The sequence below is a fragment of the Argiope bruennichi genome, chromosome 10 (assembly GCF_947563725.1).
Source record: "Argiope bruennichi chromosome 10, qqArgBrue1.1, whole genome shotgun sequence".
NCBI lineage: Eukaryota > Metazoa > Arthropoda > Arachnida > Araneae > Araneidae > Argiope > Argiope bruennichi.
Genome location: NC_079160.1, coordinates 58,668,741 through 58,693,332, shown reverse-complemented (window position 1 = coordinate 58,693,332; position 24,592 = coordinate 58,668,741). Strand labels below are relative to the sequence as shown.

General features: G+C 30.0%; 1 protein-coding gene across 1 annotated transcript in view; it reads right to left on the bottom strand.

The window, feature by feature from the left end:
* The window catches only part of LOC129988110 (lysyl oxidase homolog 2-like), a 59,660-nt gene extending 36,482 nt beyond the window's left edge, over window positions 1-23,178 (bottom strand). The window contains exon 1 of the mRNA XM_056096236.1: window positions 22,156-23,178. Coding sequence (XP_055952211.1) covers window positions 22,156-22,414 — 259 coding nt within the window. The 5' untranslated portion in view covers window positions 22,415-23,178. The remainder of the gene's footprint in view (window positions 1-22,155) is intronic.
* Between the last annotated feature and the right edge of the window lie 1,414 nt (window positions 23,179-24,592).

The following is a 24,592-nucleotide window of genomic DNA, read 5'->3' as shown; positions in this document are numbered from 1 at the left end:
CTGTCATTTCCTTTCGATTAACGTTATGTAGAGAGGTGTGTCAATCTTAAAAAAAAATAATAATCTAAAATTATTCTTCTCTGTGTTTTCAAAAACAAACCCACACCTACCACACCTGTGGCGTAATCGCTATCTAGCGCAAAACCTACTTTGCTATTGCAGCGGCGAAATTTTTGGATCCGTTAGTTCCCTTAGGCGCTGTTGCACAAACCCCTAATGAATTCAACGCATCATATGGCCTAAAAACGGCATCTTCAGAAGCAGCGTATTTCCTGTAGAAAAATATTCTAGGTTATTCCCCGAGATGTTACGTCATCGTTACGTCACAACCAGCTGAGCGAGTGAAGGGACGTTCACATTGGACAATCACGTGGACCTCCAACGTGTAGGAGCTGCTTGGAAATGCCCATGAAAGGGGAACTGACACCTCACCTTTGGACAGTTATTTTTAGATTTAACGTGCGAGACAGGTGACGGAATGAGAACTTGCTCCTCGATTCCTCTTCGGTTTGGAAACTATTCAGCTGCAAACATTTAACTGTCTGGTTTTAGATGCATTTATGTGTGGGTGTAAAACATCTGCATGTTTATTGATTATATTTGTAAGAAACTGAAACCAATAACAAGATGTGAAATCATGTTTATCTAATGCTACATGAAGTTCCAGTTTTGATTTTATGTGTTAGCATTCCTTCTTTGATGTTGGAATGCAAAAACCTATTACATAATTGTAGGATGGTGTTTATAATTCTTAAAAAATTCCATGTATCATTAATAATTCTGAAGGATAACTTACGATCTATCCTCTATCTGGCCGATTATCGAAATCTTGTACGTAAGTAACCTATTAAAAAGGGTTGTATTTTAAACAGAAACTACCTACTTAAATTTCGGTCCTATTTTTTATTTTTATTCTATAATGCATTCATCAGTAGTGAAATTATTTCATTAATCGTTGATGCATTTGTATTTGATGATGTATGAAAGAATAACAGACTTTTTTTTCTTGTAAGGAGGTATTAAAAAAAATGGAAAAAATAATAGTTTTTTTTCTTTATAAGTTGAAAAAAATAAGTTAATCAACAAAACTGTGCATATCAAATATTTCTGACAAATTCTTTGGAGCGATCTTGTAAAAATATGATATAATTTTCGCAATTTTTTTCACCATGCATCTGAAGAAAATGACTCAATAAGAATAGAGTAATAAAATACTCGATGAACTAAAATAAAAGAAAATCAGTATCATTTAAGAAATAATATTATTACTTGAGAGCGATTTTCCCCCCCCAGTAAACGAGTAAGTTGTTTTTTAGTGCCTTTATTTGAATTATTTTTGCATTATTTTCCTACAGACATTTGCATTCATTAAAACTAATGATGTCGGAAGTTGGGAGAGAATTTTATAGGGCAACATTACGTAATAGAACACTTACAGTTAGTGAAGAAATTGAATGCGTTTCCGATGGTAGGCAGGTATTATGGAGCAAATAGTCGTTAAAGGATAAAGAATGTCTGTCTCATCCAACTCCTGCTGTGAAATCGCCTACATTTGTTGTTATCATTAATAAGCATCTAGATGTGCGCAAAGGATAGCAGCTTGATATGCGATATTGAAAGGCACAAATTATCTTAAAAGCATCATTTCTATTCCATTCATTCCCATAGTGAATCTATTAGACCTAATTTTTTAGAGGAATTAAAACTGGATGATTCCAGCGTCATCAACAGGAAACGGCAATCATGGTTTAAGCGTCTCGTTGAGTTAATTCAATGATTTTTTTTTTATCATTTGCTTTAAAACGTAATGTTTGAAAATATATACTTAGTTGTTTTATTACTGTAGTTAAGTTGACAACTTGAAAAATACAAAATATCAGTTGATCATTTTTTACTGGTAATTCTGGATAGTTCCATCCCCTATTTTCAAAGTGAGCAAAAACGCAAGAAGGAAAGGGAACTATTTAGCAAATAAAAAGTTTCTCTAAATGATTTCATTGTCATTGTTTTTGCAATTACCTGAAATAAAATGTCGTCAATATAAAAATGTCCATTAAAGAGTTTTTACTTATTACATACAAATTATTATCATGAAATATTTAAGCAATTGACTTTATTGAATAAATAAATAAATGAACTTAAATAAAAAAAAGTCATCAAATAAATCATCAATAATTAAATTAATAAATAAAAATCCTTAAATTATTATTAATTATAATTGCTAAATATTGCTTATATTCACGGATTACTAATCTTTTCAAGTAGTATTTATGCATTCTTGAAAACGGTGGTATTTCTCAGTCGAGTCAATTTTAAAATAATACCTCCCCCCCCCCCCAAAAAAAAATAGAATCGATGTAAAAGTTACCCTTGACAAAATCAGTAAAATCACTTAAAGATTCAGAATTATGAAACCACAAGCTCAAATGAGTAAAAATAAATTTTTCCAATGCTTCAAATAGTTTAACAACGGTGTATTTACCTAAATGATTGTATTCTTATTGAAAACAGACGACTCTTTTAAATCAAGTTTAATACAATCTTTAAGAAAATTAATTACAATCCAAAACTTTTTTAAATGAATACAGTAACCTTAAATTCGTGCTAATTTTTAATAAAATAGCATAATGATAAAAAGTGTGTGCTACTGTGGCTTCAATGTGTCACTGGGTACTGAATCAGTAATTTGCAATTCTTGCAACAAAGTTACTCGCTACTATCTCCATTCTTTTACTATTGCATAAAAACCTTCATTTACCATTCACAATAGATCTCAATTTCACTTAGTTTCACTTCTTTTAAAATTCTGTTTTTCTCCCCATCACCCATAGCACTGTTCTGAATTGGAATTGTGTAACAGGTGATGTAACCGGAGATCCTGCAGAGTAGTAATGTTTCTTGATGTAGGCGTGATATTATTTCTAAGTTTTAACGTCTTTCCCACAAGATTAAAACTACAAATTCGTTTCTCCAGTCCGTTTTCGATGGTTTTCTTTTTTGTTCTTTGGCGAATATATGTTACTATGTCAAGAACGGGTTTCGTGCAGAATAGCAAGTGATAGTTATAGGTGGCACAATGCGTCTTGCTGATGGTCCAGAAAGCTTGACAAACGCAGAGTATGAATAAGTATGCAGGAAAACAACGTACAAGAGAATTTTTCTGCGGTTTTTTACAAATTAGGTCTATGACCGAACAAAGCACTTCTTAGAGGGGATTAAAAGTTATTTTAAGATTGTTTATTTACTTGTAACATGAAATCATTCTTTTATTTTAGTGCATGTGATTATGCAAAATATCATGATGCTATTTCGGATGATCAAATATGATGTCAAAAACGTTAAATACTTTTTAAGCAATCGTGAATAAATCTGTGGCAGATTTTATTCAACAACTCTCAATTTCATAAAAAAAAAATTCCTTTATCTTTTATTTTTAATTTTTGACTCCGTAAATTTTCCTAAATTATGACCTATTGCACATTCTTATCGAATATCTAATTGAAAAAAAAAGTTTAAAATAAGGTTAAAAAACCCTTGAAGATCCTCCCCCCGTATTTTTAGCTTATTATTTCTCATTCACAAAAGAGATTATATTTATTCCAGAATGTTCTTTTCTTTTAATTGAAATAATAAATAATTTATAAGAATGAAATTTTTGAAGAATTCCGAAGTGAACAAGTCACCAGCAAGTGATAAATGATCATTTTTATATGAAGTTCAGTGGTTCCTTATGGGAAAATTATAAAAAAAGTGATGATGAATGTAATTTAAATTAAAATGATAGTTAATATTTTGTTATAATTCAGTGATCAAGGTTTTGAACAATGATAACCTAGCATGTAACATAAGTTATAAATTTATATTACTTTAAAGGCACATGTCTATAAATTTTTATAAGTATGAAAGTGATCAATTTAATTTTTGGAATATAATTAAATATTATTATTTGCATAATTTTCATGAAATATTTCAAATCAAAATGATTCTTTGAATTGTTTTTTGATACTAATGCTGAAGAACTTGACAAATCTATTTTTCTAATTTAGTTTTCAGTCATTTGTCCTTAAAATGTTTTTAAGGTTTTTTGTTTGTTTGTTTGTTTTGTTTTGTTTTGCACATTTTTGCATTGCTTTCTGTTTTTCGGGAACCGATAATTTCATAATTCATTGATGCCAAACCATTGAATTGAATTTATTTTCATAGTTACATAATTTCACAAAGCTAATTGATACGATATTTGCTATGAGATCATAAAACGTTTGAAAAAGAATAAACAACTATTTTAAACTTTTTCAAATATTTTAATATTTTTCTCTGAATATTAAATTTAGAGAAACTGTTCCTCGTCAGAGTTTCTCTGAATTTAAAACAGAAACTCTTACGAGATCTGTTAATAAATTATGGTAATGATGAGTCTTTTAGGAATCTAACAACACCAAAATCATCCACTATAAGAAAGTTTCTTTGTTTTGTATTCATTTGGGAACTTCAGATTGGTAAACTCTTTACTTAAACCAGTTTGATTACTTTTCATTTAATACTTTTTAAGAAGTTGAGATTGCAATTGATTGCACAAATCTTCTTCTTGCCAGCCAATCATTACCCTAAACACAACCACGAAATTAAAGTGGGTGTTAATGCGCAAAGGATTGCTTTCGAAGCGTTTTCGTTGCGGATGCCGCAAGCCGAGTTCATTGCTAAGGTTACTAGGATACAGACAAACGTAAACGAGATTTTACGAGTTGTCCTTACCTACATAATTGGAAGGTTTACATGTCCCTCCCAGATCTCCTCTTTTCGTCCTGCACTTTGCTCCTGAAAATTGTGTTTCTGCGGAATCGGAAGACGACAGCTCGGTTGTATGGAACGATTACTTGTCCTTATTATTTTATTGACCTAATTGTTGATTTCGGCAAGGTGTGGATAGGAAGTAGAAACTATAAATTTGTTTTGTACGTGAAAGGCTATTGTAAAGTAGGTTGGTATTTTAGAACGACGCATACATATTGCTGGTAATTGAACCTCATTTATTTAATAAAATAAAAGAAGTTCATCAGTACAATTAAGACTTAAATCCGTTTTATAATTGAACAGTGAAAAAGTTTAAGAATTATATTTATTTTATAAATTTTGGGGATCATCTTTATCTTGAATCATCTTTTTTCCCTTAAAATGTACCAAATTTTTGACCTGTGTCATTTTGTTAGGGAAATCTCAAATTCTACAGCTTGTGCTATTTGATTCATATTTGTCATTTACAACTGCTTACTAATTAGATGATTCTTTCTTTTCAATCTTTAAGAGCTAGTAAAGAAGGGGGGAACGTTTTTTTATATATGTAGATGAAATTTAAATCCCTAAGGTCATGGCTAATGAAGCAAAAGAAAGTTAATATTTGGTATAAAAAATTCAAAATCAGATTATATTCGTCGTAACCATGTGTCTTATGAAATAGTTTCGGATAAAGAAGATGAAAATAGGCGGTATTTTACTGAAAGACAAAGAATGGTAAAATAATACCCTATTGTGATATTAAAAAAATTCGCTTTCGTGACATAACTGCGCAATAAAGGATCAAAAATCATTAAAGAAACATTACAAATATTTTATTTTTATTTTAACTTTAATAATTGTTAGCTATTAGCTGAATAAATAACCAACTCATATTGTCTTTGCATGCGAAATAATAGTTTGAGAATTGCAGATTTCGCCCTATTAGTCGCAATTGTCACAAAACATTGTGTTCTTGACCAAACTATTTGTTTTATTATTTATAATAGTGTCCTTTCCCTCATTAGTTAATATGTTTTTCTTAGAACATTTATTTTCCTTCCACGCAATGAAAATAATTGTTGAATAATTCATTGTATTTATATTGAGTAAAGAGCTAGAACATTCTGTTTTATTAATGATTAATTTACGTGGGAGAAGGATGGTTTAAAAACCTTGCATGCTTTGAATTATTATGCTGTCGATAATTTAAACTTCTGTAAAAATAAATAAAGAAATAAATATAAAAAGAATTAATGTATTCACGTAGAGTTATGAAGAATTTCAAGTAAGATAGGACATGAACTAGAGTATTTCGAACAGTACTGAGTACTGCTCGAATGAAATGAGTACTGAGCAAAGAGTAATGAAGGACATTTTCAATACAATAAATACATATTGTTATATTAGTAATATATTATTTAAGACCTATATCGCAGTAGTTCTGTGCAAATTTATATAAAAGATTTTTATATAAACTTGTAAAGCTCAAATTATGGATTATAGATTCAAAAGTATATAAAGAGAAAAAAATTAGCATTGAAAATTTTTCACTCACACCAGGATTTTGGTTAAATTTATAGATCCAAAAAAAGAGGAAAAAATCTTGATTAGTTGAATTATTTAATGCTAAAATTTCTTTTGCAGAGGGTTAAAGGAGTTTTACACGTATTGGGAAAAAAAACCCTGATAAAACGCTAAAATTTTTGCATTCAAGACTCCGAAAGTAACTAACTGCACTTCAATCTCTATTTTTAATAGCCAAAAAATAAATTTATAATTTATAATTTAAAATTAATAAATTTTAAATTTATAATTTGTTTCATCAATTTTTCGTACAATAGTTGGAAATACATCCTGTATTCGATGGATGAATTGCGATGTGAATAATTACTTTAATTCTTCCTGCTCTTTAAAAGGTCGCAGCCTATAATGGCAACCATAACCAAAAACAAATCATACAGAAAAACGTCTAATGAAAAAAACACACACTACTATTTGTCAAATTCTCAGAACAAGCTTTGGCTTTAAATGCGTTTTATATCTATATAAAGTCTTGGACAATTTTTGAATAACTTGATGGGACATTCATAATTTATGCTACTATAAAACGATTTATTTTAAGAAACCAGAAACCGAAGGCAATTTTGAATAATTTTTAGAAAAGGACAAACGAAAAGAAAACGCTGTGCCATAAATCACGAAAAACGGAAGCCCTTTCAATAATTCCCATCAGTTGATTTATCGAAGGCATTTCACCTAGATAGTGTAATCCACGGAGTGTGAAATAAATACGGAACGGTTGATGCGAAAGGGGTTTTTGGAAGTATCTTCCTGTCCACACTTCCGCGAATTGTTCCTTTCATTCGAATTCAGATCAAGGATGATTCACAAACCATGGACAGTAAACTGTTTGTCATTTGCATAATGAATGGGAAGAGATAACGTAATCGTGTTCTGCAAATAAATTTACAAAAGTACAGGGTTGTTCGAAAGTCTTTCGATGTTATTTGAATGTATAGCTAGAGACATAAATTGGATACAGGATATTTTTGATTTGTTGTCTATCTTTTAGTAATCCTAATTTCTCTCTGAAAAATATGTTTCTTTAGTAGAAATATTACGGAATGGAGATTATAGGCCCTGCAGCTCAGGCTCACCCCATGCATGTTTTATTTGAAGTGTCTCTTTCATTCGAATTCAGATTAAGGATGAAACACAAAAATTAAATAGTGAATAAACTGTTCGTTATTTGCATAATGAAGAGAGATAAATAACGTAACCATGTTCTGTAAATAAAATTGCGAAAAATAAAGGCTATTCGAAACTTTTTCTATGTCATTTTTTAAAAATAACCAAAAACAGATTATAAATTGGAGGAATATTTTTGATTTACTATCATAATTTTTTCCGGCTCCAATTTTCCTCAGTGCAATATATATTATACTATGCCCTTTCTGCAGATAATATATGGAATAGAGATTACAAATCTTACAATTTATGCTTTTCTCATAAATGTTTCAATAATAACTTGTTTCTTAGTTCGAATAAGTTCAAATTTATCAAATTTCGTGACGTTAAATAAAGGTATATTTTATTATTTTTTTCTGATGAAATTCTGTCTTAAATTTTTGATATAAATATTTACAGAGTTTAATTATTAAAAATTAAAATGCGTTGATTCTTTTATCCATAGTGCAATAATTAAATTCACAATTTAACCCTTTTTATTGAAAATAAAATTGTTCTTTTTATATTTTCCCTTCTGTTTTTGGAAAATGAGTCAAATTTAAAATTGCTGTAACTTAAAGAATCGTTGTAATTTTGTCGTCGTAAAGAATTTTATATACTCTGAAATAATTATTTCCATCTTATATTAACTTCTCTGGTCAAACATATTGCATCATTTCTAACTCCTTAATTTTTTCCTTCCTTTTTTAATTAACTCCTTAATTAATTATACGCGGTAATTCTAAATTAACATATAAATATATCATGAAACTGAATATTACTGATTTTGCCATCTCAATAGGAAATTAGGTTTTGAAATACCATCGATATTTCCATATTTACTTGCTGAAGAAGTCTGAAGGAAGCCAATCGTTTGGAAAAGTCTTGACAGTATGAATGTATCGTAAACTATGCCGATCTGCCTGAAGGTAAAAATTTAAGGGGAAAGATGATGACCACACTGTACACTTCAGCAATTTGACTTTTGAATCTTACAGCTGTTAGGTTGGAGGAAAAATATATTACTCTACCTCCAAATGAAGCTTTTTATGGGCAAAAATAGGGGGAAATCAGTTTCATTCATGGAGTAAAATTGACTTGCCATTCATCTCCACATAAAGAGGTTAAATTGATTCGGTTAAATATTTTGAAAGAAAGTTAGATCGCTTACTATCATCTCATTCAAAATACATTGTCTGAATCCAAAAATAGAGAAAATCGGCTTTAACCGTACGAGAAGAAATTAATTTTCGGTTGTTCACAATACTTCTCGAGTCTGTTTTCGTTGCTCAAGTCAGGACAGTGACCCATTTCGCATTCGAGGTTAAGGAAGGTGGCGGTCACGTGGCGAGGTCACAGTATGGCGGGTGATTTCAAACAGTGTTTCCTGAAAGTGTTTTCGGTTTTGGCATTTACATGAGTGAAATGTTTGTCTGCTCCCACACAACGAGTGAAGTGTGACTCGGAAACTATATATAGTGCAAAATGAGTCTATGGACTTTCCCTGTGCTTTTACAAAATAGTCAGTTCTAAATGCAAATAGTGTTTCCAAAACCGCAGGTGTACTACCGCTAAAGCAATTCAGCATAATGGGAGGTCTGACTAAAAATATATTCGAGTCTCGTGTCCATAAAAATAATTTTTCGTATTTCTTTTTCTTTTATAACTAAAGCATGGCCCTTACTTGAGTATTAGATATGACTAAATCGCATGCTGTTTAAATAAATTTAGTGAACTACATAATAAACAAGTCCGTATAAGAATAAACTTACATAAAGTAATAGTAATTTAAATGTTAATGTTATTGAGGAAACCAAATAATATATTTAGCATTATTTTTGCTGCTGTTTTGATTTGATATGATAATCCATAAAATACAATCTGTGATGAAATTTACTATTGATTAAAAGATACTATAAAGCCATATGTAAGTTGACGAAAAAGTATACAACTTGTCTTTTAATTTTACGAAAAAAACCCCTTATAAATGAATTTTTCTTCACTTTTCTATTTCAGACTAATAAACAAGCATCTTTTTCTATTTAATATATGTAAAATAGCACTTGCAAAATGAATTTTTTTCATTACATTTTACTTTTAGTGAGTCTTTTTAGGACGATGCAGCAAAACAAATGGAATGAGTTTTCAAGTAAATTATACTTGCACTTCTGAAAGAAATATCAGGCTATTTTATCAATATAGTGATGAAAACATGTTGTAGACAAAAATAAATTCAATAGATATGAACATCATTTAGTACAAAAATTCCTAGTAAAAAATGCTTCAAAATCTTAAAATTTCTGATATCATTAATCATTAAGAATTCAGTTTTACTTCCTTGATCAAGTGGTATATTAGAAATATATTCCAATTATTGGAATTTACCAATAGAAAAATGTTATTTTCATTCAGAATAGCGTAGAAATGCTAATCAATCTATATTTTAATCAAAATTTTAAATTTAAGGAAAGATAAAATATTGATGAGAATAAATGCTGCCATAAAGACTTTACTGAGAAAATAATAAAATGCAACTACTGTTACATACTTAGGAACTGCGCGGGTTTTTGTTTTGTTTTGTTGTTGTTGTTGCGTCATGTACCTTTCATTTTTCTTGACCCTGTTACGAATCCCGCTTTGGGCCCCTCTTTGTTTGAAAAAAGAAATTAAATGACACATGTTGGAAACACATATTAAAAAATACATGGTATGGTGCAATAAAGCATCCAGAATTCACCGAAAGAAATCTTAACGTAAGTGTTTGTTAAAACCTATTTCAGCTTAAAGATTGCATAACTTCATTCAGGAAACTTTTAGAGTGAAAGCCCCATCGAAAGTTTATAATCTTGAAGAGCCAGGATAATGGGTGGGTAACATTTCCCAACTTGTCGTTTTAGAATATTTTGGTTTACAAAGAATCTGCACAATGGAATGATGAATAGTCAAGGCTTCTTCAAAATCGCCTACGCTAGGGGAGTCACGTGAATTTGGGAGCAATGTTCTGTAAAGGCCCACCTCAAGGCCAACGGCCTATATATAAGGCGGAATAACGAAATGCCGACTTGTAGAAGCCGACATATCTAAAGAGGCTGGTCAAGGGGGAAATTTTGATTTCAAAAGTAGGGCGGATGCCTTACTTAATCTCTTTCTTTATCGTTTTAATTGGTGGAAACAATTCGACGGCTCCTAGTTTAGAATTCACTGTCACTGAATTAAATGCGATAAGATTGTCTGTCTAATGTCTATGTTTTCAAATTTAAGTCTTTTCAGTCAAGGTTTTAATTGTTTCATGTGTGGATTTATGAAAGATCGCTTTATCTGTTGAATACTATATGAGTGAAAGTTTAAAGTTGTCAAATCTGTTGTTGATATAGTCGGTTGATGAAACGCATTTTTTGTATTATTTATTTACAAATGTAAAAAAAATTATATGTTAATACATTGACTGGAATATAAAGGGAATTCAAGGATTATTACTTGCATGACTTTCATGTACAAACTTTTCTTAATATGTGAATGAATAAAAATCCAGTTTTGCTTTTTTTAAAAAAAATAATTTATTAATATTAAATTATTTTTTAAAGTGAGATTTTTAATATTAAGTTTTTAAAAATGTATAAATAAATGGAAAAGAAAACTACATAACAATTTAATTTATTTAAAAAATTAAAGCTATTTCGTTCTGCATATTATTAATTCATTAATTGTTTTGAAACAATTTATTGAATTTAAGAAATATTTTAAAATATTGATAAGGGTAAGTAATTCAGAATTCTACCTTTTATTCTTTCACATGCACAAAATCTTTTACTTAAAAATGAAATACGAATTAAAAAAGAAATCCCTTTTTTTTATTTATACAAATAAAGTGATTTTTTTTATAAGTTTTGGGACATGATGTTAAAGAATAAGCGAAAAATATGTTAGCATTTTTTTCCTTTTACTATTCAGTAAAAGTTGAAGTTATTTATTTTTGAAAGCAAATTGCTAAAGAGGTAAAAGTTGTTACGCGGTTGGAACTTAATTATTTATAATATCATATCATTTCAAAAACGTGTCATCACGATTTCATTTTGAATACCCGGAGGAAGGAAAACTTAAACTTTCAAGAAATTCAAACTATATTAAAAATATAATTATATACAACAATAAAAAAAACTTTCAGTTCTATTTTTCAGAAATACCACAGATTTTCCAGACCCAGTTCACTTTATTTTCTCTTCTTACATATATACATCTTTAGAAAGCACATCGGAAGATGAAATAAGGAAATGAAAAAAAGAAAATAGAATTTTAAAGCGAAGTAGGGCATAATTCAGGACTATTAGGTTAAAATCAGCGGCATTCGGAAAAGCTTCAGGCCCACTTGGCTGTTATGAAAAAGAATCACCTATTCTTTAAGAATTTACAGGAGATTCTTCCTTTAAAAAAATCATTCAGCTTTTTTTTTTCTTGCTCCTCTCGTAACCTCATTTAATATCAGAATGGTGAGAACAAAGCAAAATGTGATTGACATCTTACGGAAACTGGGGTCTAAAACGATGAATTGTTCTTCTTTTTTATTTCATGTGAGATACAGAAAGGAATAGTCACGATGGGAGACTTGTTACGTAGCAGAGAACAAAAGCAATTATGTGCCTCATCTTTCCCTTTTTCTCAAAGCTGAAACATCCCAGTATTTATTCTTTTTCATCGAACAACAGAGCAACAACATTTTCTTTAAAAACAACACATTGTTTTCACTAAAAACAATCAAATGTATTATTATGTCTTTATTACCGAAAACAACTTGCTACAAGTTCAATCCATTGTAGTGACTAAATGGTTTTCAGTAGTTACGCAAATATCGTTTGTATTAATATTAATGGACCCAATCTTTTGTGCAATTCTACAAGCTGAGATGATGCAATAGATTTCGCTTGATTGAAAGAAAAAGTGGATAATTTTCTCTTGGGAGTTTTACAGTCGAACCAACTTCTTTTCAAAAAACAAAACTACCAAAATTCTGCTTTGAAATAATCATTCCTTATCAGTCATAATCAGGATTGCTGTTTTATAGAAATGTCTCGCTGTGTTGGAATAATGGATATTTAAATTATGGAGCCCCATTTGATTACTAAAATATCGCATTTAAGTTTTGAATTAAAATTTGTATAGTTATCATGTTTAAGGATTTAAATTTTACTTTATTAATAGAATTAAGTCTAAAACATTAATTTTTTTGGAGAGCAAAGACATTAAAATTATACAAAGCAAAAAAAAAAAAATTAACTGGGCAAATAACTGATTTCATGAAATTAAATGAGAGAGCACGTTTTTAATTGGAATTCTCATTTTTATTTTTCAAATTATGACTAAGAGAAATCTTTAATTTTTAAGATGTGTATGACAAATTCCTGATTAGAACTATGATCAGGCATTGTCATAATTCTAATAGGAAGGCTGAAAAAAAAGCGATCGTGGGAAAATTTTCAGAATTTATTTTGCTTCAGAGCATAATTTTGCAGAGAATACATTTTTGGTTTCAGTATGGAAAACTAAGAACCCAGGCAATTCAGAAATTAAAGTAAAGCTCGAGTTTGAGTGAATTAAAAATAAGTATTTATAGAACACACATAATTATATATATATACATATATATAATTATTGAAGGCAGAATAAAATTAATTAATTTATCAAAGGAAACCAAGGAATTATAATAATTAAATGGACGTTCCATTCCTTCGCAATTGATTCATTCATAAAGTCACGATTCGAATTTCCTGAACTTTACAGTTTTTCCTCGAATGAAATTTAATTCTCTGAATCCTCTGGAGGAAAGTTTTCTGTAACGGATACTTGCCTTTTAAAGAAAAGATCCTGAACAAGATTAGACCTGAACAATTTATAAGAAATATTAGACAACCCAAACCGTGCTACATTCAAGAAAAGAAAGCTTCAAAGATTTTAACTTTTTTTAACGTACTTTCTTTTTTCTTCCGATTTCGCTTTGTATTTTTGTTAACTGCAGGCTTCATTTAACATAATGATTGGGCAACATGTAATCGACTTCACTTTTGTGGCAATTTTCACTGCTTATAGTTAATCCGATTAAAAAGCCGTGAATATAAGAAGTTATTTTAAGAAGCTATTGTGAGGGATCATCATGCAACTGAAGATGCTATCTTCGCTTTAGAGGGCTGTTAAGCGCACGATGTTCTTATTGGAAATGATAGCGACTTAAGAATGATGTTTTGCATCGAGGATCATTGAAAACTGGGTGCGAAGTTATCTTTAAGTGCGTCTTATTTTGCGGTGGTAATAATGTTCATATACTTGATGCAATCGTAGGTATCAGATAGATGCTGTGAAAGCAGAAAAAGTTGAACAATTATGTTTTGCTGTTTCTATATTTTTATTATTATGAAAGCAATTTTTTCTTCGAAAAGCTTGAGCAGTTACAGCAAACTTTGCTTTATAATCTTTCTACCATTATTCTATATAATCATAATTACATCATTAAAGCATATAATTATGTTCGAAAGCTAATTTGACAGTTCAGTTAAAGTTTCTCTTTGAAGCTATTTTAGGATGGACCCACTAATATTGAACTATGGTCAGATGGTTAGGATGCTACTTGAACCAGAATAAAATAATCGGCTTCAAAACAATCAATAACTAATGGGTCATTCCAGAATCAATTCAAAATTTTTCAAAACATAAGTTAAGGAATTTTATTACATTTATAAAAGAAACAACTCCTGGTTTTGAAATTGTTCAAGAATGTGGTATGAAATGTTACATTACATAGTCTGAATTGTGTGGAATAAATATAGCAATATTATGTGGTAGTAACATTGTAACGTATGAGTTCATTATAATGTGGTATGAATACTGCTTCAGTAACTTATTTCTTTGCTTATTCCCGGAATAAAATCAACATGACTAAAAGACTATCATCAAAAAAACACAAATAATGTCCGGGATACAAATTTTAGTAAACCTTAAGAGCATAAACAACCATTTTGGATGTGGAAACAGTTTCTGAATTGCTGAAGTGGAACTAACAGAAGGAATTCGGACAGCACTCTCTTAAACATTGATGCACAACTTCCTTAACGGAAAGGAATTCAATATCTAAATTGCGTGAATTTTTACTATTTCGAATCAAATGAAAACCCAGAAAATAGGTGTCAGACTGATATGAATTACGATTTTAATTTTGGCCTGGATGAATATTTATGATCGGCCAAATCTAGACATAATCTAAAGATAGTTTGTGTAATGATTCGTGACTATTATAGTAGGTAACATTAAATAAAAATTTTAATATTGAATGTTATTATACTTGTAGAAAAAGAATGAATTGGGTTTACAACATCTGAAATGTCTAAGTTGGGATTTAAAATCAATGATATTTCTTTGCTTTATTCGTCAATTTTAACAGCAATGGTGTGTATGAAATTTAATATAATAAGGGAATAAATTCAAAATAGAATCACTTAAAGAATAGTATGAGTACATGGACTTCATGATTTGCTTTTAAAGAATTGGCATTGACAATAAATATTTTTTGTGCATGCTTTACAAATTTTATCAAGGAAGCAAATCAATGAGAAGCTTAAACTTAGGACAATTATTGTATCAGTGGTTCAAACATTACCAATTGTTGTAAGAATTCTTATTTGAAATTTCAATCACTTTATCGGCTATATAATAACATTTAAGTAAACAAATTATAAAAATTATGAAATCAGTAAAAAACATTTATTGGAAAATCCTGTAAATCTAAAGGAAAAGAGCTATAACGTTCCCTAAGAAACAGCTGTCAAAAGTTACCATGGTTCTTCAATGTAGCTAATTTCCTTTTGTAATAACTGATTAGTTTCTAATTTCTCAATGTAAATAAGTAGATAATATGTTGTTAAGTTGTCATCAATTTCACTAACAACGGCCATTCGACTCATAATAAAGAAGTCAGCGTGTGCCACTTATCCGTATAAAATGCCTATTCTTCTCTTTAGCTTCAAGCTAGATTCGCTGGTCATTGCCCTAAGTAGAAGATGGTCAATCACAAAGAAAAATAAGAGTTTTTTTTTTGTGAATGGATTCCTTTTGCTCTCGCTGCTATTTAAGAATTGGCGTTCTCTTTATATTCGGAGCGCGGTAAATGCAGATGATTCTATAGACGCTTTCCTACTGTCCAAATGATAGCTCAAAAAAAAAAAAAAAAAAAAAGGTGGAATTATTTTTTAGTGACACAAAATTTGTTAATCTATCTATCTATTTTGTAATTGAAAAATCGATATACTTATGATAAACTTTTGTAATTAAGAACTGTTTAAGAACCAATAGAGTTATATTCATATGTATTAATGGATAATTTCTTCTAAAAATAATATTCAATTAAATGTAGCACTTTTTTTATCATCAAACTATTGAAATCTAAGTATAAACTTCAAAGAACTAATATCCTTTGAAACTGATCTGCGCAATCAGCCACTTGTATAATTTATGAAGGAATCTTACTAAATTTCACTTTACAAAACATGCATTTTACTTGATATACACAATTGCCAATTCAAAATTTCCACAATTTATGTATTTTACTATCCTTAAATAGAACAAGTACGATTGTTAAGAATAGTAAAGGCGTTAAAACATTCATAAAATCTTCTGCTGACCTTATATGTACTTAGCTACCCGTGAAGGCACTGGCCTAAAATTCACAGCCATAAAACATTTCAAATTTTTAAAGCCGTTTAAATATTACCAACCTTGAATATGGGCAAACTTTCTATCGTTCTAAACAATCCCCCCCCCCTCTTCTTCCCTTGTTATCCTGACTCATGAAGTAAGAGTAAAAGTTCCGTGATGACTAGCACATGTTTTACATTTCTGTTTGCATAATTCAATAAAAAAAGTGCTTTCTTTTCCCATAAAAAACAATTCTGAGGTCGCAAAAGTTTTCATATCAGCTACGGTGTGTCAGCGTCACAGCCTCTGTGTCGGTTACAGTTGGCCACTCATCAGTCGTGTGAGGAAAATAATGAGTGAATAAAATGAAATTGTCGAAATTCACGTGTCGTCTGCTATGTATGAGATCAACGGTGTGTGCCAAGGAGTGAAATTCATTGCTACATGTACAGCATTTTCTCAGTATAGCAGTTTCCTCAACCTTATTATCAAAATGCATACAATAAAGGATTTTCAGATGATATCATTTGTATTTCAAGAATCAAAACTCTAAATAGACGAATATTTAACGTTAACTATTATTTGATTTTTACATTTTTTGTTTAATAATTTTTGACTTAATGTTTCTTATTATTTTGATAATCAAATGTTGACCTGAAATGGAAAAGTTTATCTAGCTTGTTTTCAGGGGTTAAGTTTCATCTATTTTCCCCTTATTTTTAGAAAGATGCGGACTACTTTTGTTCTAAATGGAAACGTATTATATCTCGAAAATGTCTTTTTAAAATATTCAAAAATTCTTTTTCTTAAGAAAATCACTCGTCAACATAAATCTTACAACTTAAAATTGTTACTATATTTCATGACCATCGTTAAAGCAAGTTAAAATTCTTTTAAGATATCAAATAAAAATTCAAATTCAAATTATATTTTTCTAAAACTTAATATTAAATGGAACATTACTATACGCGCCCAAATAAAAGCAGAATTCTTTCTAAATAAGAAGGTTCTATTAATTTAAGATGTTGCGAACAAAAATGAATATGAAATGAAATAAAATTTAATAATAATGAACATTTACAAAAAGAAAAAAAAACTGCAATACTATAAATCAGTTACTACAAAGTAATACTTTCAAGTCATTAATTTTGATGAAGTGTATAATTCCACGATTCTAGAAAACTCCAAAAGTTAAGCAATCCATTACTCCAAAAGTAAATTTCTGATACTTGAGCATCTCTTTTATAGCGAAGAAGTGTTAAAATTATTAAATCTTAAAAAGGAAATCGAAAGAATTCCTTTTTAAGTTGAGTTTAAGTTATACTTCATCTGATTTTTTACCTCTATGGTATAAACAGTGGATTTCAGACACATTTTATAAAAGGCAATTTTTTAATTGCAGGACACAATATGTTTTTTTTTTTTTTTTTTTGTAAAGCATGACAAAAATTAATCGACCACAGGATCTTATACTATTTTTTAAATGCTCAATAAACGTTCTCACGAGATTTTTTTTCAGAACTTTTATTTTTAAATCATTTGCCAAGCTTGAGCTGAATTAGTGTTCTGTCTTTCAGTTACAAGCTAGTTTGTCTCTGTAAATTTCACGACTGTGGAATTCCATAAAGATCGTCTCAACCGCAGTGCAATAGGCCGGACGAAGGTTACCTGAGCAGTAAAACACCCAGCGGAGAAATACCACACTTTTTTTTTTTTTACATTGCGTTACAAGGATTTCTTCCGCTTGACGTAGCCATGATATCTGCTGTTCAACCTTACTTTCATCTTCGACCTCGCCAAATATGATGACGTCATTTTCATGTCTTAGACTTAATCTCCAGAAATGACCTGATGTTTTTGGTTCGTGAGAGTGATTAGACTGCTAGGTAGATCTGTTTGTTGGTCGACATGCCGGAAGGTTTGAGTATGTAGGCGATTAGTTCAGTAAATCCGTCTGAATGAAAGTTGTCTGTAGATTGGTGTTATGGCCACGGATTTTTCTATTCATTATCAACATCATGAATAGCACTGTAAATCCTTCTGAATGGATGCTTTTAGTCTGCGATGTTATGGTCATGGCTGTTTCTTTTCGTGACCAATACTGTTGAAAATGAATAGTTTTATAAATGCTTCTCAATCAGAATGATTTTTGGGTCTCACGCATGTAATTCTCAGGCGGAAATTTAATTATTAGCAACGTAAAAAGAAAAAGAAAAAAGAAAATGAGTTCAGTTTTCATGGTCCCAAAAGAAGAATTATAAATTTGCAGTACTGAAATTTCAGTAGTTAGGTGCATAGCGTATTATAATTGCATTTATTATATAAAGATGTGGAGATGAGGATATCAAAGTTATGTAGAATGTAGTAAATATGTATTGTAGTCAAATGTTGTCTTAAAATGGAACAAATAATGTAAAAAAGCAGGTGCATGATTCGATTTCTTATATTGGCTCCAAAAATTATTCTCAAATGTAAATATTCATTATAGAGAATCGATATCATAAAAATTGCAGTTTCAACACTTCAAATAATAAGAATAGTTTGATATACTTAAAATTAATCCTATTATAGGAACAATTTATACATTAATTGTTAATAATACTACAGAAATATCTTTGCATGCTATATTTAATCTTTCACTGGTTTGTTGGAAAGATATTATTTCATGCTCCGTAAATTACAAAAAGGTGCTAAGATTCTGTATTCTATTTTGATCAGATATGATATATAAATAGATTGCTAAGATAGCAGTTGTGGATGTGTTAATTTAATGTAGCCAAATAAATATTAAAAAGATTATACTATTAAATAATATTCAGCCTTATCAATAGAAAAGAAGAATCCCTAAACATTTAAGATTTTTCTTGATAACAAGGGCACAATTTAAATTGAACTGGATGCCGTAGCCATAAATTGAATACTGATTCTGTATTTATTATGTGATTAAGAAGGTACCTGGCTGAAGGACTTTCTAATTTAGAAATTAAAAAAAACTTTAAAGTAAAGAAATATTAAAAATATTCCCTTTATGCAATAAGCCGTAAAAAGAAAACAGAATCAATGAAAGAGGTCTTGAGGGTTGTATCCAGAGATAAATACTTTTTAATTTCTATGATATTTAATAATTCAAATTTAGTTTTTGAAAACTAATATGAAAACTGATTGAAATTTTTTTTCGAAGCAATAAAAAAATGGAGATCTTAAATTTTTTAAAAATACAATAATTAGTTGGTTCCTATTGAAAACTGTTATTCCGTTATTTTAACTATTAATTTAATAGTTATTTGATAAATCAAAAATAATTATGAGCCTATTTTATAATTTAAAAAAGTCTCGTTTTGTCTGAAGGGGTTTTTACATAAACATTGGTTACTTAAGAGATTTTTCAGCTGTATGCTTGGTCAGTAAAACTGAACTAAGCAATTTTTGTTTGCATCATAAATATAACTCTAATATGAGAAATATTTATTTGAAAAATTAGTTTTTCCTTTTAATTAAACCCATTAAAATAAAAATGAACTTTCTTGAAAAATTTTCGTTATTTTCATTCAAAACAAGTATAGAAAAATTATAAAATCTGTCATAAATAATTACCTCTTAAGTTTGTCCGCACTACATTTGTGTTTACCTTAAAAACAACATATTTTCCAATGAATTAACAAAATTTTATATTTTTTATGTGAATATTTTTCTTTGTCAAATACCACATTTTCATGCAGTTATTTGGTAAAGAAATCGATGTGTATGAAAATTGGGTGAATGGAAAAAATCGTCGTAATTTTATTGCCTCATAAACATAATTCCGTCTGATACATTCAGTGGGGAAACATTATTAGGAAAATTTAATTAATTTTTATAATTTAATATTATAAAATAATTCTTTGATAACTCCATCTAACTTATAATGCATGTCAATACTATAAAACTAATCGAAAATAAAAAAGGTAATAATCTTATTTGCACCCTAAATACAATTATATTTTACAGCTAAAATATAAATATTTAAAAAAATTATCTATTAATAATTCAAGCAATTAAAATAATATATATATATTTTCCTTATGTCATTAAGGCCAATAATATAGAAAAGCTGACAAAAAAAAAAAAAAAAAATAGACCGTCGTTCCTATTTACATCCAACATAGAAACAGAGGGATCCCGCGATAACAAAAATGAAAAACATGTCAAGGGTTTTCGATTTGCGTATCAAAAGAAGAAATAGCAAGTGAGGAAAGAGCAAAATAATGATGAAGAAGCTGAGCCCGTGGCACGCTATCATGATTGTTCTCCCATGCAGAAACAATTTATATTCACTTTTTTTTAAAAAAAGGAAGTTAGGAAGTACTTTTAAGCATCTTCGTCGCGTGCCTGACAGACAGAATTGCGTAGAAAGTTCAATAAAGCGTATAATGAATATAAGAAAGTAGTATTCTCCTATTAGTTGCGAAAAGTTTTTAACAACTGTGGTTAGAAAAGAAAAGTGGCTTGTTTTGAGTTGTTTTGTAAAGATATTTAACTTAATTTGTAATTTTAACTGTGTTTGAACTTGTGATGTTGTAAACAGTTACAACATATTTTTAGACATCATGCAACGACAAATTTTTTAAATTATTGATGTCGACACAATTATTTGCTGAAGACTTCTTTCTGAAATTTTAATTGTTTTTTTTGATAAAATAGTTTTATAATTATTTCCACAACAATGAATATTTACAATTTCATTACATTAATAAGATAATTCTCTTGAGAAAAAATAGATGGTGTTATGGTTTTTTTTTTTTTTTTTTTTTTTTTTTTTGCAAACTTCCTTATGGTTTCGATAAATGCAGATTAAAAATAGTGATATGAAATTCTAGTTTAGTATTAATTTACCTAATTAATACAAAATAGCAATTACCTAATTAATAATTATTTCACAGTTTAGTATTAATGCAGTTTTACTTGATTTCATTTGAAATCATTAATTTTCATTTTCAGCATTAGAAATACATGTATTTTTCTAAAGTAGTCCTTTATAGAAATCTGCAAAAATATTACATCCATTTAAAGCTTAATGTCTATTTTGAATTTAGAATGTACATACACTGATAATCAAACTAATTCAATTTTGCAAAATATGTTATTACTATTAAAATAAGATTTTGGACCATTTATCTTATATTCTGTGATTTTGGTAATTATTTATTTAAAAATTCATTCTATATATTGTACATTTATTGAAGCTTGATGAATTGTAGCATTCCGTGTCATGTGAAATAGGCATAACTTGAATGCGAAATAAAATACCGCAATTTTTTAAATTCAGGTTTCAGCTAATTAAAATTTTAAGGAACCACAGATGATTTGACTATCATCTTTGTCTAGCACTTTTTGAACATAGTCAAGATTCCATGTTACAAACTGTTTTTCAATAAATTAAAAAAAAAATGAAAAAAGACTACATGTGGTATCTCCTGGTGTTTTGCATTTTCAATTATATTTTCAGTTTAAAACATTTTAATTAATAAAGAATTATTATTAAATAATATTTCTTTATAAACTAAAATATATTAAATAATTATGGTAACTCCTTGATGTCTTGAATCTTCTGTACATCAAATATATTTTAGTTTTTAGATCTAAATCAGAGATATAGTAAATATCCTCAATTATCTTCCTTTATTATTTCCACGAAAATCGAACAATTTTATAAAAAAATTAAATTGTCTCAAAAAAGAGGTATTTTGATACGTTATTAAATATTTGAAATAAATAAGTAAATTTCTAATTAAAAAAAATTCTTTGAGGATTTTATCAAAATTTACTTAAAACCTACAGTAGGTATTTTGACTTTCAAGAAGCTCTATAAATTCAAAACATCATTTATGGCTAATTAATCCGATATTAAGCTGTTTAAGATCTATCCCTATCATAATGTTTAGATTGGGTGCTATGAATTACTTTCACATATAGAATGGAAAATAAGGAAATCAAACTTACCCCTTCCTCTTCCAAACTGTGAGTTAAAGGTGGCCCTCACTGCCCTGTTGTATCCTAACATTTTGCAGACGATATAGGCCTCTCGGATGTCCCACTCGTCGTCGCAGATGGAACCCCATCGTCCTCTGTAATGTACTTCCACATTGCCTTCGGTCGGGTTCCTGCCACCAACCAAACGGATTGAGCCATCGGGGTACACCGGACTTTCCTGTGCCCAGACCGTGGCTACGATCACCATCAACAAGAGCATCGGCACCATTCTGTCTCTCCTTCTTGAGATCCTGTCGAATTAGAAAAATTTGCAATCCTGAGGAATATTACCGTTAAATCAGTCGGTATCTGTAACGCAAAGGGCGCCCGTTTGAATGAATCAGAATGCGTGGAGGCACCTTCTTGGTGCAAGGGTTCCTCGTGCCGAAGACGAGTGAGCTTTAAAGCAGGACAACTACCTGCGAGAGTCGATGTGAATAAAAGTGAATCCGAACCACCACTGGCCTAGAGACCGAGCGAGAAAGACAGATAGTGAGAGAGAGAGCGAAGCAACGAGCCGTTAACGCACGTAACCTATTTCCCCAGGAATCAGCTGGACCGTCGAAAGCAAGCCGGTTGGGTTGAGGAGGTTTCTTTTCTCTTTTAGACAGAGAGAGAGAGAGCTCGTAGCTGCTTGCCTTAAAAACTAGGGCTGAGCAGTAAATAAAACAACATAAAAGTAGCAGCAGAGGGAAATAGATGTAATAACCAGGTCTTCTGGCCGCCGCGCTATTCCTAACCAAAACAACAACCACTCTAGTGAAAGTGTTCGATAAAGTCTCAGGTCCGGGTTTTGTTGTGTCGGAGCCTGAGAGAGGACTGCGGAGATGGTTGAGTGCCGGAGAGTTTTGTGTATGGGGGGAATATTCCTCAGGTCACAAGAGACAACACAGGCATATCAAGAGCGGAGAGATACTAACGCCGCGACGACTGTTGATGGGTCTTTTAAAAGCGCACCGCTTCCCAGATCTACCTGTCTGTCTGATCCTACCCTTCCTCAGGCCTCTCTCCTCTCACTCTCTCTCATCCCACTCTCCCTTTCACTCCTCCCCCTCCTCTTTGGACAGGATTCCCCGCCTCTGAAGAAACTGGTCTCCCCCCTTCTCCGTTATGAACTATTCATTCTTCACGAAACACCTTACGCACAATGTGCTGTTTTTGTTTAATCGGTTTTCCATTTAAATTTTTTTTTAAAAAAATTTATTGGAATTTATTTTATTTTGAATCTCTGTTCTCAAGATCATGAAGGGGGGAGGATATGTGACGTGAAGTCCAAAAGTACCTGTGGTTGGATGGTTTCAACTTCGTCACGTGGGCACATTCACTCGCGCGCGCACGCACACTGGTTTTTTCGAAGGTTATCGTCGGCAATAGTGGGTTCTCTCGGAGCAGTTTGCTGCCCACACCCACACCGAAACATGTTCGTCTCGGATGAACACCTATTAATTTCACCAGTTCGAACTATAGTTTTACAGAACAATAGAATTTTGAGACTAATAGAAGAACTGAAGTTGATTCCATCAATCTGAAACTGGTATAGTCCAAAGGAAATAAAAGAGTAAAATTTGCCATAAGGTTATCAAGATTATAGTTAGACGTTCAGCCTGCAATATTTTTGTTTGGCAAAGGATTAAAATGCAAATGAATTCCATGTGAGGATTTATAACTATATCAAATAAATTTATTTTGTACCATTATTTAAATAAAAAAAATTTGTTCCTAGATAATATTTATCAACGAATGTGCCCAGTAATCAAGTCCAATTTGCTAGATAATAAAATATCAAATTGTTCTTGCCGCTTATAGAATTAAATAATCAACTTAACGCTTACATTTGTAAAAAGGCAAAGTAAAGTTGAATTTTTTATGTTATTATCTTTATAACTTTTTAGAAAAGTGAATAAAAATGATTTCGAATTTAATATTTAAATATATTAATCTGAATCAGATACGTTCGAATCGTTTTAGCAACAATTTATTTGACCATGTTAACTTTCTTATAATAAAAAAAGAATAGTTAAGATTCCAAAGAAGACATGTAGTCCTTTATCAAACTGAATATCGCCTTTTTAAGACTGTTTAGATTCTTTAAATAAATTTTTACCATTATTCAAAAAAAGTTTGATGTTAAATACGGTGCCACTTACCTCGAAGCAATCGCTACTTTTTATTTACCTGCTAAAAGCAGTTTTTGGTTATTATTTAGCAAGTTTTGATAAGATACTTTATATTAGCTTACAAATTTAGAGCATTTAATAAAATAATATAAATCGGTCCAATAAAGTTGACAATGTTGTGATCTTTAATAATAAATAAATATATATTTGTGCTTAAGGCAATGCAGATTGGTCACTATTGGACATACGACTACCGAAATTGAAACATCGTATGTTGCCCACGATAAAAT